General features: G+C 38.2%; 1 protein-coding gene across 2 annotated transcripts in view; it reads left to right on the forward strand.

Annotated features, from left to right (window-relative positions):
- Nucleotides 1–15,317, forward strand: part of LOC146061564 (bifunctional heparan sulfate N-deacetylase/N-sulfotransferase 4-like) — a 325,562-nt gene that overhangs the window by 285,432 nt on the left and 24,813 nt on the right. For both annotated transcript variants that reach the window (XR_014471058.1, XM_083174471.1), the window contains exons 12-13: nt 1,691–1,800; nt 13,532–13,634. Coding sequence is in view for 1 of the 2 variants with exons in the window: in XM_083174471.1 (XP_083030597.1) it covers nt 1,691–1,800; nt 13,532–13,634 (213 nt within the window). In the remaining variant the exon portion in view is untranslated. The remainder of the gene's footprint in view (nt 1–1,690; nt 1,801–13,531; nt 13,635–15,317) is intronic.

The following is a 15,317-nucleotide window of genomic DNA, read 5'->3' on the forward strand; positions in this document are numbered from 1 at the left end:
CTTTCCCCCCCCCCCCCCCCGATGCGGATATTCTAAAAATTGATTACTAATATTCAGTTGGTAAATCAATAACTTGGCAAATAATAATCAGGTATTGAGTCAGCTATCAATGCTTTTTATGCAGTTAAACCAGACAATTGTGATATTGGGAATTAATCCTCACGAGAATACCACCATACCTCACTGGAACTGCCCAAAAACTTCCCGAACTTGGAAGCTAAGCAGTGACGGGCCAGATTAGTATTCCTGTGGGTGACCCCTGAAGAACCCCTGGTGTGGTATCAATAGAGGTATCCCTAATTAAATTGTACTGGAGACGCCTACTGCTTAAGCAATACAAGCTGCAAAAATACCATCTCAAGAGTTGCTGGGGCAACACACATCCCTATGGTTTACTAAACCGAATAAGGGATCTAAACCATTCATTTTCGCCCAAAGTCGCATTGTCCATACATCAATGCAGATAAGGACGTGATGCGCCGAATGGAGAATAAAGTGTGATAAGTTCATACGACTATCACACAACATTTTGATTCAAAAACCCACCCTTGTTGTGCCATTATTAAGTGGTACTTAACTTGACACATTTCTATCACACTACTCTCCATCAACAACTTTTTTAAACTATCCTTCTGTCATCTTATATTAACTGATCGAAATAAAAGTTACGTTTTAAATTAATTACAAATATACATAAATAAGAGTGCGCCCACAAAGCCTTTTTTCTTTCTTGTGTTTGCCCTCCCTTGAGCAAACAAAAAAAATTTTTTAAAGTTTTAAATTAGTTTGTTCAGTTCACACCTGAATTTAATGGTGTACTTTGTTTGGAATTTAATTTATCTATCAATGATCCTGTCAGTAACTATTAAAGTTTATTAACCAATCAGAGGATAGTGATCCATCTCTTCCTTAATTAAAGTTTGATCAAAACTTCTTCAAATTGAGTTATTAATTTTTTTCTACCCAGTACCACCCCACATTTACTGAGTCTGCTAACTTTCAGGTAGACAGCTGCAATTGAAAAGTACAACGTCTTTACAAATTGTGCGAGTACTGTACAGTTATCGGATCCAAAAGGGACACACCTGAAACACAATAAGAATACTAATAGCAAGGACTCCCACACAGCATGGCTCTTATATTCATTAAGCAACTGACATTTCACCATCGTCAGGGTCATGTACAGTATAATATTACCCAACTCAATCTAGATGAACAATTATGGGAGTAGTGAATAAAGCGAGAGACCGTGTTCTCCTCCAACCTCAGTTATCAATTAAATTACTTCTTGTAGAATAATGGTGCTACATCTTCCCTGTACAATTCAAGACACTGTTACGGTAAAAACAGACAATATGAATGACATACAGGGAGTTGGTGGTCCAACACCCTATTAAATGACTTTATATGTGAGCATTTCAATTCATTTCTCTACTACCTATGTAAAAATTCATACAAATCATCATCATCATCATCATCAATAATAATAAAATAATAATAATAATAATAATAATAATAATAATGTCTGTATAATGTATACACCTTATACCTAAACTAACTAATGAAATATAGTCTAACTTTGTGTGTTTATTTTCTAATTTTATGTTAATATATTACATGACGTTTTCAAATATACTGTAAGCTAACATTAAAATAAAAAATATATTAATCAGCTATTGTGGTATTTTAGCTGTTAATTATAGATGGACAACATCTGAAGAATGAACCAGCTATTGTAATGGATGAAGTACAGTCTTTTTTAGGAGTTTTCCCTCATTTTAATTACTCAGAGACACTAACGTAAGTATTGTATCTCCTCTAGGTTCACTTCCTTTGTAGTAAAAGATATTATTTAAGACAATACAACAAAACAAGAACTATGTTATTAGTTTTTTAAATGTTGTCATGTTATCAGCGTCATAAGTGTTAGTACGTGCGTAAACACATGCTCTTGTATGAAGGCATACCCATTTATCTCAACGTGATGTGCACCCCATTTTACAATGAGTGTCTGTATAAGACTATGGCTGGAATTACCTTTATTTTGTATTACTGGCCGGGTTTCTGTGTTAGATCTTAGTGATATTTTGTTGTTTACCCTTGTTTTGACCTTTAAACTATTGCCTTCTTTCATGCCTACAGATTGTAAGCGACTCAGTAGACATTCAATAAGCTATCATATATAGCACAAATGTGATGTACTACATCATTTCCTACTGCATATAGGGCCTGATTCAGAGTTCATTACTAATTTGAGAATTTGCAGTGGATTGCGAGGAATATGTCGCCAGGCAGAAAGAGTAACCACCGCTTGCAAAAGTGCAAGAAAATTGCAATCAACATCCACTCACAAGTCTATACGCAAGTCACAAACCCTCAAAAGGATATTACTGTCTGTGCAAATGTGACTAAGTCTGAGGCTTCCACTAATCTGTGATTGAGACGTAGTGGAAGTGGTTAGTGCTGACTTCACAGCCCCTCCTCAAAAACGTCTCACCACATCTGCATTTTTTTCATACACACCAGGAAAACGGTGTGTTCATGTCAGTCAAAGTCCGGCCATACTGTGTTTTCGATCCATTTGTATTCTGTCGCTATTTCCCCTCTCTTATGTGAAAATCGGTAGGTATGCATGCACAGTCATTTGATAATCACTCAATTTTTGAATTCTCACATTATCGATCGACTCTGAATCAAGCTATTAGTTGCATGTCACATTAGTGCACAAAGATACACTATAAGTGATACTATGGTATCCATATGGAAGATAGACAGTGAATTTACAGTCACTAGATCAAAATGAGATACAACTGTACTCAGCAGTCAATAGCTTGACAGAGTCGAAGGGTCAACAATTAAATGGTTAACATGGACAATGTTGACAGTGTCAAAATGTTGGTAGGGTTTAAAAGATCAACATTAAAATTGTCAGCACATAAAATTAAATTTGTTTTCATAATTTTATTATAATAATTTATATCAAACATACAGTTTATAGTGCTTACATTGAATATTGAATAGCAAAAACATGAAAATATAATTAAAGTTTGCATAAATAATTACTAAGCAATACTAAAGCAATCAGCCACCATGCAACATGTTGTTTTTTTTGCGACTGATGATGCGCTGTCAATAGTGTCATGATCCTAGGCATGGTCATTCCCCAGATACACCAATCCCTGCCCCCAATCAAAGTACGTTTAGGACCCACCTTTCTGTTATAAGTAGCCCAGTGTTGGACACTGGCTCACCATTCACTCCTCTCAATCCCAAGTAAAGTAAAACTGAGGGAGTATGGGAAGGCGGTGGAAGGTTCAGCTTTCAGAACCAGTCCTTTTGAAGATGTGGCAATAAGGTCTTATCATTCATGATACTGACACTGTTATCGCTGCTGAGGGATCTGGTTGAGACTTGTTTGAAGACACATTGTCTATTCTGTTGAACATCAACAAGCATGTTGAGAGAAACAAATCAGGCCTGCCCCTTATCTTATTGTCTCATCCCAGATGCTATGTTACTTACATTCCTTTGATTATGGTTTAATTAGGTACTAGCCAGGATAATACAAATATCTCCTTTCCTGGGAAGACATTTACAACACATGGCTCCCATAAGATCATAGGAGATACAATATGGTTCTCTGAAGTTTCCTCTGCTTGACTTATCAAAGCTAGGTGACTTTGACACATAACAGGGGCTTCGGCTGTGAAGAAATCAGTGGAATAACATTTTCTCCAAAAATCTTTACATAACTACACATATTAGGTACTGCTTTCCTAGCACGGTGCCCACGATCTAGATTGTGTGTGTGGGGCTGATATCTCAAGCATCTCATGCATCTTATGTGTTTGTGCGGCATAAGATGCATAAGATGATGCAATCGACGAAATTGACGAGATTGACGAGATTTTTACATTGCAAGCATCTCATGCATTTTATGTGTTTGTGCGGCATAAGATGCATGAGATGATGCAATCGACACAATCGACAAGATTTTAACATTGGAATCAATGTAAAAAGGCCCCAAAACCCCAATTTTAATTGCTAACCCCCCCTCATGGGTGAAATGGCCCCCCCATTGTTAATGCCACCCCACTATTGACACCAACCCGAAGCGTGGCGAGCGCAGCGAGCCCGCGTGGGGCGGTGGTACGCGCCCTACGACCTTTTCATACCCCCACTATCCATGTCGGTGTGGAGTTGATTTTATATAGTGTGGCGAGCGCAGCGAGCCACCGAGCCCGAAGCGTGGCGAGCGGACGCGGAATACATGTAAAATAGTCCGCGTCCCCGCGCGGGGCTCGCTGCGCTCGCCACGCTTCGGGCTCGGTAGCTCGCTGCGCTTGCCACACTATATAAGATCAACTCCACGCCGACGTGGATAGTGGGGGTATGAAAAGGTCGGAGGACACGTACCGCCACTCAATCGCGGGCTCGCTGCGCTCGCCACGCTTCGGGTTGGCGTTGATAGTGGCGTTGATAGTTAACAATGGTTATTGGCGGCTCACGATTTTTTATCTCATGGATCTCATGCATCTTATGGATGCATAAGATCCATGAGATTAAAAAATCGGGTACATCATGTTGATTGTATGCCTTAAGTACCTTAAACTTAAGGCATACAATCAATGAGATGGGCGCTGTGCTAGGAAAGCAGTACCTCATATTATGACAAATAGCATAGCAGTAAATGCAGCAACAGTCCTAATTGTGGCTGGGTCAATTGTACATCATTCGTTGATTGGCTCATGTCTTATGTGTTACACAAATAGTGACCTACAGTATTATTAAATGGGGCAATGATGACAGTTGTCCCTTCAAAGTTTACAAGGAGAACATTAAAATTAATTAAAACAAAGTCACTGTGGTGTGCAAAAAATCCCACCATCAGCCTTCTGGGCAACTCTATGATTGCTCAGAATGTCCATCAGAAATTGACCTATAGAGTCAGTGGAATTACATATTTTACTGCAGTCCCTGACACTGCCATGCCTTGATCACACTCATGATGATGCAGAAGTGCATGGATCTCCGATCTGCATCCAATGATGGTAACCATTAGGATAAATACACATTGCATGCCAGATGCATGAACAGATGCAGAACATTGGGCACTTGTGATAATGCTCTACATCCCTCCACCTCTGAATCAGGCCTTGAGTGTGTGTGTGTGTGTGTGTGTACATATATATATATATATACACACACACATATACACACATATACAGAATGTCCGATCTGAACCGAGATTTGGTTCAGTTTGGATCTTAAAAATTCAAGTGAATTTGGGTTTCTGAAGAACTGAAATGTAGTATTTATTGAAAAAAAAACCACAACATTGTAAAAAACTGTATGTGGCAAGTAAGGCCAGCCGAAAATCAGCACAGCTCAACAACCTACCAACACAAACACACTACTGTTGCACACGGAGTATTGCTTACAACACATTGCTAAAGGTTTTCTAACTTAACTTGCAACATACTTAGTCCCTCTATATATATATATATATATATATATATATATATATATATATATATATATATATATATGTGGAAAAACGGGGGGTGTCCAGAGTGCGCTTCTAGTAGTACCACCTAGCCAATATGGGTATAAAGTCCCAACTTTATGTGATCCTGCCGTCACTTATATCCAAACGGAGTGTTCATAAGCTTCAAAATAACACCGAAGACTTCGAATTTTAAAAGATGATTCTTTATTAGAAGCCCAACGCGTTTCGTCTACACGACTTCATCAGGGGCAATGGCTAAAAAGTGGTACAGAGAAAGGAATGTTGGCAAACATTCTATACAATATGGAATCTGGATTTATAAATTTCAAATTTCACATGATTTGTACATACCATGGCCTGGTGTGGCCAGAAATCCAGATAGAGGTGAACAAATGGAAATATCCTTTTACATATACAGTTAAAATCTGAAATAATGTAATTACATATCAAATTAATAAAAAATAATTTAAAAAACAACATAGAGGAGCAAGCAATCGAAGATGAAAAGAATACACATACCGGTATTGGTAGGTATGGGAGATAAGCGCCAAAAGGGATAAATCTCCAAAAATAGCTCCTTGAGAGGAGATAAAAATCCTACAGATAGTGAATATTAGTGGGTTAGTCCAAACATAAGGGAAGACAACCCAATTTATGCATGAGTTCTCGCAGTAGGAGGTACATACCACGGGGGTGGAATCCAAGGTATACGACTGGAGGGAATGTCTTCCTCTCTCACAGCCAGCCAGATAAAAGCAAATATAGAGTGATCCTGGAATAGTAATTCATGGATAAATAATCAGCCTTAAAGGCATATTCCAAGTTCTTATGGAGAATAAAATGGGGGCGTTAGTATGTAAATTTATAAACGTAAAACGTCATCCAAAATATAAAATAATAGGAGTCTTTTTCACACACCCTCCCCGTTCACTTATTTCACTCCTATAGGCTCCCATTCCCCTATGGTTTTTTCATGTAGGGATGGGCTTAGAATAAGTCTCACCTCCACCCATTAAAATTACCATATAATAATTACCCACCTTACTTATAAAATTATAATTAATAAATAATTACTATCAGTTAATTAAATAATAACCACCCACTCATATTAATTTAATCATTAATTTATCTATTATAGACTTAGTAATTAATTAATTATTCGATTTTAAAAGTATTATTTAATTTTTCTCACATAGCTTATTTCCACCACACTAATATATTGTATTGCTAGGTTTAAAAGCATATTGAACCCCTACCATATGTCAGTTATCCATTAATATGCCAGTTATCTATTAATAACAGTCACCATCCTTAATGGACTAGTTAGCTACATTTAATTTTTAGCTCCACTTAGGATATATAGGGAACGCTAGCGTGAACTACCACGCCTGCGCATTAGACATCTTTAAAGATCATTGCTCCCTGTTGCTGGAACGCAGACCACGGCAGTCTGCGTTCCACCGTGACCGGATGTGACGATGCCAACACTTCCGGTTATCGGCGAACGGGGGATGGTGCGTCCTTCACCCACGCCCCTCCGCTTATCCGGCGGTGTTGCTGAGATCTTTCGTCCGGCCATCCAGCTCCGCCTCTGGATTGGAACGCAGACGGTAAGGGTCTGCGTTCCATTCGTCTATTTCGGCCACCATACAGTACACCTTACTTCCGCATCCGGCTTTGACCGGTGGAACGCATACAGACTGGTTATGCGTTCCAATTAACGCGTTCATCTCTATTAAACTGATTTTATTTTCGTTTCAGCTCTAGTTTGATTTTACTATTACCTCTCACACTAATCTAGGTCTCTGCATATTTGGTAGGTGTATTGTACCTACATTATTGCTAGAGAGTCCCATAGGGATAATTCCCAAACCGGAAATAGGGTTCTAACCCTTCTCCTATAAAAAGGCTGCATATGTCCACTCAGTTCATCCTGGTCTGCAGTGGAGTAAGCACCTATATTTTCTTGCTGTGGTGAGTGTTAACATTTTGAGTGTACATGTCTATTTCTGAATGTGTTTTCCATGTATAGTTTACTTATACTCACTCTTTGAACTTTAAACTGTCAAATGTAATTTATCATTGATGTCCGTATTATAACATGAATTTATTATGGACTCTTTTTAGTCTAGCTATAGAATCTGAAGCCCTATTATGGGAAGCTGTGTCTTTTCATCTACTATTCCCATGGAATATGTATTAAAAACTACTATGTTTATTTTTATGGCAGAACTTTATTGTATGGATTTTGATTTATTTATACTGTCTTGCCAGACATTTATGCGGTAATACTTTATTATTATGGACTTCCTATATATTGCCCCTTTCTGGAAGATGTTTCTATGTCCATGAATTTACATGCCACCCCCTCCATTATTTTATATTTTGGATGACGTTTTACGTTTATAAATTTACATACTAACGCCCCCATTTTATTCTCCATAAGAACTTGGAATATGCCTTTAAGGCTGATTATTTATCCATGAATTACTATTCCAGGATCACTCTATATTTGCTTTTATCTGGCTGGCTGTGAGAGAGGAAGACATTCCCTCCAGTCGTATACCTTGGATTCCACCCCCGTGGTATGTACCTCCTACTGCGAGAACTCATGCATAAATTGGGTTGTCTTCCCTTATGTTTGGACTAACCCACTAATATTCACTATCTGTAGGATTTTTATCTCCTCTCAAGGAGCTATTTTTGGAGATTTATCCCTTTTGGCGCTTATCTCCCATACCTACCAATACCGGTATGTGTATTCTTTTCATCTTCGATTGCTTGCTCCTCTATGTTGTTTTTTAAATTATTTTTTATTAATTTGATATGTAATTACATTATTTCAGATTTTAACTGTATATGTAAAAGGATATTTCCATTTGTTCACCTCTATCTGGATTTCTGGCCACACCAGGCCATGGTATGTACAAATCATGTGAAATTTGAAATTTATAAATCCAGATTCCATATTGTATAGAATGTTTGCCAACATTCCTTTCTCTGTACCACTTTTTAGCCATTGCCCCTGATGAAGTCGTGTAGACGAAACGCGTTGGGCTTCTAATAAAGAATCATCTTTTAAAATTCGAAGTCTTCGGTGTTATTTTGAAGCTTATGAACACTCCGTTTGGATATAAGTGACGGCAGGATCACATAAAGTTGGGACTTTATACCCATATTGGCTAGGTGGTACTACTGGAAGCGCACTCTGGACACCCCCCGTTTTTCCATGTACTCTATTTGTGTCTCTCACTAACAGGAGAGTCGTTCCAGAGTTGCAGCTGGTCGAAAGGCCCACTCCTGAGCGCAATTCCTGACCACTTCTGTTTGTTTTTATATATATATATATATATATATATATATATATATATATATACACACAGTGTAGTGCTGCCTGCAGTGGGGTAGTACAGATTTCATGAGTGCACCCAAAACACCAAGCAGTAACCCCACCATATACAGTAAAACGAACTGGCTAAAATCATCCTTTTGACTTCACACAATCCACCCCTTCTGTCTTTCTTGTATAGATTGTGTATTCCTGACATGGATGTACTGCTGTTGTGTGATACTCTTTGTTCATGCTTGCTTATATAAGTATTAAACCATTACCGCTGCCTTTGACCTCTGCCTGTTACTGATTCTGCCTTCAACTGATGGTTTTCTTATTGAATTCATAGATTAAAATAGATCTTTCTAGCTGGATTTGTCCTTCATGATATAAATAGCATAACCATTTCTCCTGTCTTACTATCAGTCCTTACAGGTGTAGATCGATATAAAGGTGTTTTATGTAATTCACTGTTTATAGTCAGTACTGTATCACTCTGGACGATGACTTCTATGTTTTGGGAAAAAAATGTTTTAGACAAACTTCACATTGTAGATATTTGATCAGTACCTTTTTACTTTGTCCTCAAAGCATCATTGTATAAAATGCCCTCCAGGGGAATTATGGGAAACATTATATAGTAGGTCATTTCAGATGTACCATGATTCGTTTCCTGAATTGTGTGTTCTATGCACATGACTTTAGAAAGGTTCAACTGATATTTATAGGCAGGTTGAGAATAGTATAAAACAAATTCTGACATTTTCTAGCAACTTGATAAAGCATGGCAATAGAATACTATTATCAATTTGGTGAGGTTATAACCAATGTTAGTTGTTGAGCAATGTAAATATGCAAAGCTGCTAAACTTTCCACAAAAGAACCAAAAGCTTTTTGATTTGTTATCATTAAAGTTATTTCTAAACATCCAAGTTTATCTATTGAATATGATTATATTGTCTCAGCAACTGTAGATATTAAACAATTTACATTTAGTGGTAATACAAATGTACGGATAGCCTAGCCAACTTTATAAATCAAATAGATCAGGACTCATTTCAGATTCCAATTCTGCAGAAAATATGAATTTATTTATTATTTATTTACAGTTTCTTATATAGTGCAGTAGATTCTGTTGCGCTTTACAATGTTGACAGTGATAAACAAACTGGGTAACAGGAAGACTCGGAGGTAAGAGGGCCCTGCTGCAAGCTTACAATCTATAGGGATATAGGAGGAAAACACAAGGACAGGCACCAGTAATAGCATATTAGTCCCACCAAGTAACAGGTCTAGAAGAAAAGCTATATAATACATACTGTAAGTGCCTCAGAGGGTTATTAATTTGGTACTGGGCTTGTCTGAAGAGGTGAGTTTTCAGGGAATGCTTCAAATTTTGGAGGCTAGTGGAGAGTCTTATTGTGCGTGGAAGGGCATTCCATAGGGTTGGAGCAGCACAATGAAAGTCCTGTAATAATGAATGGGAGCTAGTGATCCATTCAGAAGAGACTCACAGATCTTGTAAAGAGCGGAGTGGTCGAGTTGGGAGATAATGGGGCAGATGTTTGATTGGGCGCTATGGGGGAGAAGGGGTATCAGTGCACGTTATGTGCACTGATACTGATTCTCCCCCATGTATGAAGAAGCTAGCATGCGGTAAAGGACAGGGGCGCCACTGTCCATATCGGCATTGCTATCTAAATGATAGCAGGCCGAATGTATGAACGGTCAGCATCGCTGACCGTTCCGCCTAATGCTGCTTTTGACTTTGCCAGCAGCAGGCTGGCGAAGCCCTATCTCAACAGCAGGGACAGCGCTGTCCCTGCTGTTAGCTCTGGGCTGCTCTGGGGATCTCACCTGAGTAGCGAGATCCTGCACATGCCCAGTCCAGCCGTCTGGGGGGAAGGAGAAAGCACATCAGCGTAAACTGATGCGCTATCTCCAGGAGGGGACATCGCTGTAGTGGGGAGTTAGCGCTCCCCGCTTCGGCAGACAAGATGTTAATACTCCCCTCCTGCTTCGCCTCATTAATGAGGCGAAGCAGGAAGTATTATAGCGGCGTGCTAAGCGCTGCTATAACACATATTCCCCATTTTGAGATAAGTGAACAGAAATATGCTGGTGTAGTATGGTTAATAGATTTATATGTGAGTAGATTTATTTTATATTGAATACTTAAAATACAGGCAACCAATGGAGGGACTGGCAGAGCAGATCAGCAGAAGATGAGCACCTTGCTAGGAAGATCAGCCTAGCAGGAATGTACTAAAACTTTTAAACTCGTAGACCTTTTCCTGCATTCATAGACCTTTTCCTGCATGTAGACTTGTGCAAATGATGCATTGAGGTTTGCTTTTCCCAAATGGGTAAAAATAAATCAGTCTTGTACAATAAGGTGATTAATATAAATAGAAAAACTTTTATAGTTTGATTTAATTTCAATAGAGCAACCATCTATCCCAAAAATCATTATAATATTGTTAACCCATGATCTCTCACTCACCATCGGGAGCTTGCAGCATCCATAGTGATAAATATCACATATCATATATATAAATATCATATATCTATCCAATTTGCCGGCATATATCTATCGCATTTGCCGTAAAGTATTTATCACATACGCCAGCATATATCTATCCCATTTACCGGCATATATCTATCGCATGTGCCTGCAAGTATTTATCACATTTGCTGGCATATATCTATCCCATTTGCCGGCATATATCTATCCTATTTGCCGTCACATATCTATCCCATTTGCCGGCAAGTATTTATCACAATTGCGGCGTATATCTATCCCATTTGCCAGCATATATCTATCCCATTTGCCGGCATATATCTAATCCCATTTGCCGGCATATATCTATCCCATTTGCCGGCAAGTATTTATCACATTTGCCGGCATATATCTATCCTATTTGCCGGCATATATCTATCCAATTTGCCGGGATATATCTATTGCATTTGCCGGCATATATCTATTGCATTTGCCGGCAAGTATTTATCCCATTTGTCGGCATATATCTATCCCATTTGCCGGCATATATCTATCCCATTTGCCGGCATATATCTATCCCATTTGCCGGCAAGTATTTATCGCATAGTGCCATACAATCCACCTGTTGTAGAGGCCATGGAATCTCTGTCCAAAGACGGAGATCCCTGTCCTCTTTACTTCTCCCTAAACCATGGTCATATGCCTTCATTTTTATAATCCGAGGCCATTTTCATAATATGTACTTATGATACCATAGAAATAGCTAAGGATTTGGAGTTTCTTCTGATTTCCTTTGTCATAAATGGCTGATTTAAACCTATTAGATGCTTTATAAATTTTGAGAAATACTAACTTAAGGGTATTGTTAAACAAAAGTGTATACACACCACTAGATGAGAAAAAATGGAAAATGTAGAATAATGTAAGGTTATGCATCTCGGGAAACATAACCAATGTTCTTTCAATGGTGAGTGATTATGAAAGAAATGTCATATTACAGTCTGTGTTTGACATAATATTGATTTGGTTTCAAAATGTTTATTGTTCATACTTTATACAAACTGGAATAGATAACTAGGGGATATACAGTATGTACTATTCATTGGAGAGAGATAAAGGAGAAAGATAATGTACCAAACAGCTCCTAAATGCCATTTTAAAGCTGTGTTTAGTTGATAGTTTATATTTTTAAATTTTATCTTTCACCAAGTTTGAAAAAAAGTAATATATAACTTTTTAAATATTTTGACAAAATGTGATACTATTGCTGTAAGACAGCATCTAAAAGAAAATGGTAGGATATTTGTGAAACAGCACATATTGTATAGGGGCAAATGAATGAGGTACATTTTTGCCAAAACAGGAGTACAAATACCACTTCTCTAAAATATAAGAAAAAGACAGGCCATGGCAAAATCAGAGTCTATCTATGCAATGTGGTTTTTTTCAGTGCCAGAACTTCTGCATATGCATTGCCTACCGACCAGGCTTGTGCAGTGGCCATTACTGGAGAGCATTCTGGATTTTTGCAAAGTGTAGCTCATTTGCAACAACAGGATAACACCATCTTCTGATGGTGTTAGTTGCAGGGGACAAACTCTGGTAAAAAAAGATAGCTTGGTAAATCTGATAGAAATGCGGGTTGTGTATATTGTCTGAAATGGTGATCCATCCTTCATACATACAGTAAGGGTGAAACACAAAACGTGTGCATATCCTCCAAAAATGGCTAAAACAGCAAAGATGGCATTAGTGCATTGTAGACTGTGGGCTACTCTTTGCAAAAATCACCAGGAGGGGGTTCCCCTCATTTCAGATTGTGATTATCCCACCCAGATGTATGAAGGAGCACACGCAGGGACATGGGCACCAAAATGAGCTCCTTCAGTGCTGGACTCAACAGACCAAGTTTAGCAGCCATTACCTGGGAGGGTTCCCGGGGAACATACATTAGTTACTCTGCTATCAAATTATTTGCCTTATATCAGTCTCTATATACAGTACAGTATTTACAGTTTTAGATTTGTGGGTAACAAATTACAGTTTTAGATTTTTGGGTAAAGTAAATTGTCCACATACTTTCTGTAGTATACACATGTTCTTTGCAATCAGTTTTCATGGATTTTTAAACTACGGTACTCAAATCTTTCTTTGAATAATGTATAATGTATACTTATAATGCATCTTATAGATTCAGTACAGAAAAGGGCTTCTGGTGCCAATTGTTGGAAGGTGGAAAAACAAGATGCCTTGGGAAAAATAAGAGTCGCAAGTATGCATCAATGAATATGGAGGTAAATAACTACTTTTCATTATCATTTATTGTTATTAATCTAATAACATTAGTTATACAGTTACTACAGTACTATAAACATGTCTGCACATAACTGTATATGTGGTCACCAAGCAACAAAGTTCTATTGGAATTAATAGTTCATGTGTACATTTATACTCCAATATATATCGCACATGGGGTGAGTGTTTCAACTGACACGTATTGCATGTGCTGAACTATAGCAGATATTTACATCTAAGTAATTACCATCACCCAATCGGGTTGCAGGGAATATCATGACAGGTATTTAATTATTCAGCCGCTGTTGTCAGGATTCTTGCCATACTTTGATGTTCCGTTTCACCTTCCTAAAATACATCCACCTTTAAAATTTTTAAATGACTACAAGGTACTTGTTTCCTAGCACGGTGCCCATTGCATCGTATACCATAAGCGTTACAATGGTATGCGATGCGATGTGACGCGATGGCACCCGATGTTATACAATTTAAAATCGTATACCATTGTATATGGCATACAATGGCATACAATGCGATGGTATACGATTTTAAATTGTATAAGCACCCTAATGGGCTATATGGCATGCAATGCGATACAATGCATAAGATGCCATACGATTGAAAATCGTGGGCGCCGTGCTAGGAAACAAGTACCGACTACAATCATATAACATTTCTGCTTTCACATGCATGTTTGTACTGGCAACTTTCTATATTTCTTAAAATTTGACTTTGATTTTGTAGTAAACAGGTCCAAATAATTAAAATGGACTACTGCCTTGTGGAATACATTGACAGTGTGCTGTTGGCCAAATACTCAATTGTAGAGCTCTAGATCCAATGTAATCTATTAATCCTATGTAATTCCACAAATGAATACTAATAAAAAGTCAAAGCTTACACTGGGGTGAAATCTAATAGGTTGCGATATTTTTGGTGTCTAAAAAAATCACACCAATTTGCACGTCACATTTGACATTTTCGGCCCAAAATTGCAAATGTAGTATTTTTTTGTCAGAATTCGCATGCCATTTAGTGTGATTTTTAAGTAATGAAAATGTGAGATTTTTTAGACATATGTGGTTTTTAGTAATGATAATGTGCAATTCTTTAGACATGGAAGTGTGCAGTATTTAGTAAAAAAAAAAAAAATATATATATATATATATATATATATATATATATATATATATATATATAGCAAACACATGGGTCTCCCCCTGAGCATAACCAGCCTTGGGTTCAATGAGCCGGTCCTGGTTCCCCAAATACGAGGGGGGGGGGAATAGTGATTCCTGTGTTTTGGAACCAGCACTGGGTTCCAACAGCCAGCGGTGTCATGCCACAGCCAGGAGATACTTCTTACACAAGGTCCCCCGGCTGTCACATGAACACTGTGTCTGGTCAGCCCTGGATGGGGTACATGGGTCAGTGAGAACCCCCCAATAAAGGGATCCCCTCCCTCCAACCTTTACCCATCCAGGGCTGAAGACCGGGGCTGTCCCTGGCGTCCCAGGGTGGTGTGTGTAAAGAATAGATAAAATCACATTGCTTTTTACAGAAGAACTACTTGACCCAGCATTAGAGATATTAATGTGCCCACTGGGTCTCATAGTTCACATGTAATAAGAATGTTTATAAGGAGACAAGACACCCAGAGCTGTACAACTTTAATACCCCCT

This window comes from Crinia signifera, chromosome 1 (genome assembly GCF_055691185.1).
Source record: "Crinia signifera chromosome 1, ASM5569118v1, whole genome shotgun sequence".
NCBI lineage: Eukaryota > Metazoa > Chordata > Amphibia > Anura > Myobatrachidae > Crinia > Crinia signifera.